At 65.0% G+C, this 775-nt stretch overlaps 1 protein-coding gene across 1 annotated transcript in view; it reads left to right on the forward strand.

Moving 5' to 3' along the window:
- Positions 1 to 580: 580 nt before the first annotated feature.
- Positions 581 to 775, forward strand: part of CTRL (chymotrypsin-like) — a 2,146-nt gene continuing 1,951 nt past the window's right edge. The window contains exon 1 of the mRNA XM_009706086.1: positions 581 to 629. Within this exon, the coding sequence (XP_009704388.1) occupies positions 581 to 629 (49 nt within the window). The remainder of the gene's footprint in view (positions 630 to 775) is intronic.

Consider the following 775-nt stretch of genomic DNA (forward strand, 5'->3'; position numbering starts at 1 on the left):
CCGGGTCCCGCCTGCCTGGGAAGGTGTGTGCTCTCCCCACCTGCCTCTGGGACACGCTCACCTGCGCCAAGGCCATGGGTCAAGGGGTGGCCCTGGGTCCTGGGAACGTCCAGCTGGGACGGGCGCTGTCCCAGGCCAGGACTTCACAGCAACACGGGAAAACAGCTTTAGTGCCAACAGATCTGAAACAGGTGACGGGGTGATCTCCCACATCCCAGGCACTGGCGCCCGTCCCAGCACATCCAGCCCCACCGCTACCCCAGCTGTGTGCCCACAAGCAGCCCCCCTGCTCCTCACCCATCACAGCCCTGGGGCACTCTCCCCCTCCAGCTCCAAAGGCTGCAGTGAGAACTGACACAACTCACTACAGCGGCAGCCCAAGCACCCCAGGGTGCCTTTGGCAGCACAGTCCCATGTCCTTGTTTGCGTGGGGCAAGGCAGGTGCCAGGTTTGACCTGTCACCACTGCCCGCAGCTGGCAGAAGGCAGCAGGGCGACCTTGCCCTGCCTAGCTACAAGCCACGTGGCTCCCAGCTTCTATAAAGCTGGTGGCCCTGGGGACACAGCCGTGGCCTCCCAGGATGGCGTTTCTGTGGGCAGTTGCCTGCCTGGCCCTTGCCAGCACCGTCTCAGGTAAGCGCTGTCTGTGGGCATGGGGAGGTCCTCAGGGTGCAGCAGGAGGAGGGCACCCCGGGGATGGTGGTGACACCCAGCTACTTGCACCGGCACCGGCAGCCCCTGGGCGCAAGCCCCGAGCTTTCAGGGTCAACCTTGTG

Source organism: Cariama cristata, unplaced genomic scaffold (assembly GCF_000690535.1).
Source record: "Cariama cristata isolate BGI_N322 unplaced genomic scaffold, ASM69053v1 scaffold12198, whole genome shotgun sequence".
In the NCBI taxonomy this organism is placed as follows: Eukaryota; Metazoa; Chordata; class Aves; order Cariamiformes; family Cariamidae; genus Cariama; species Cariama cristata.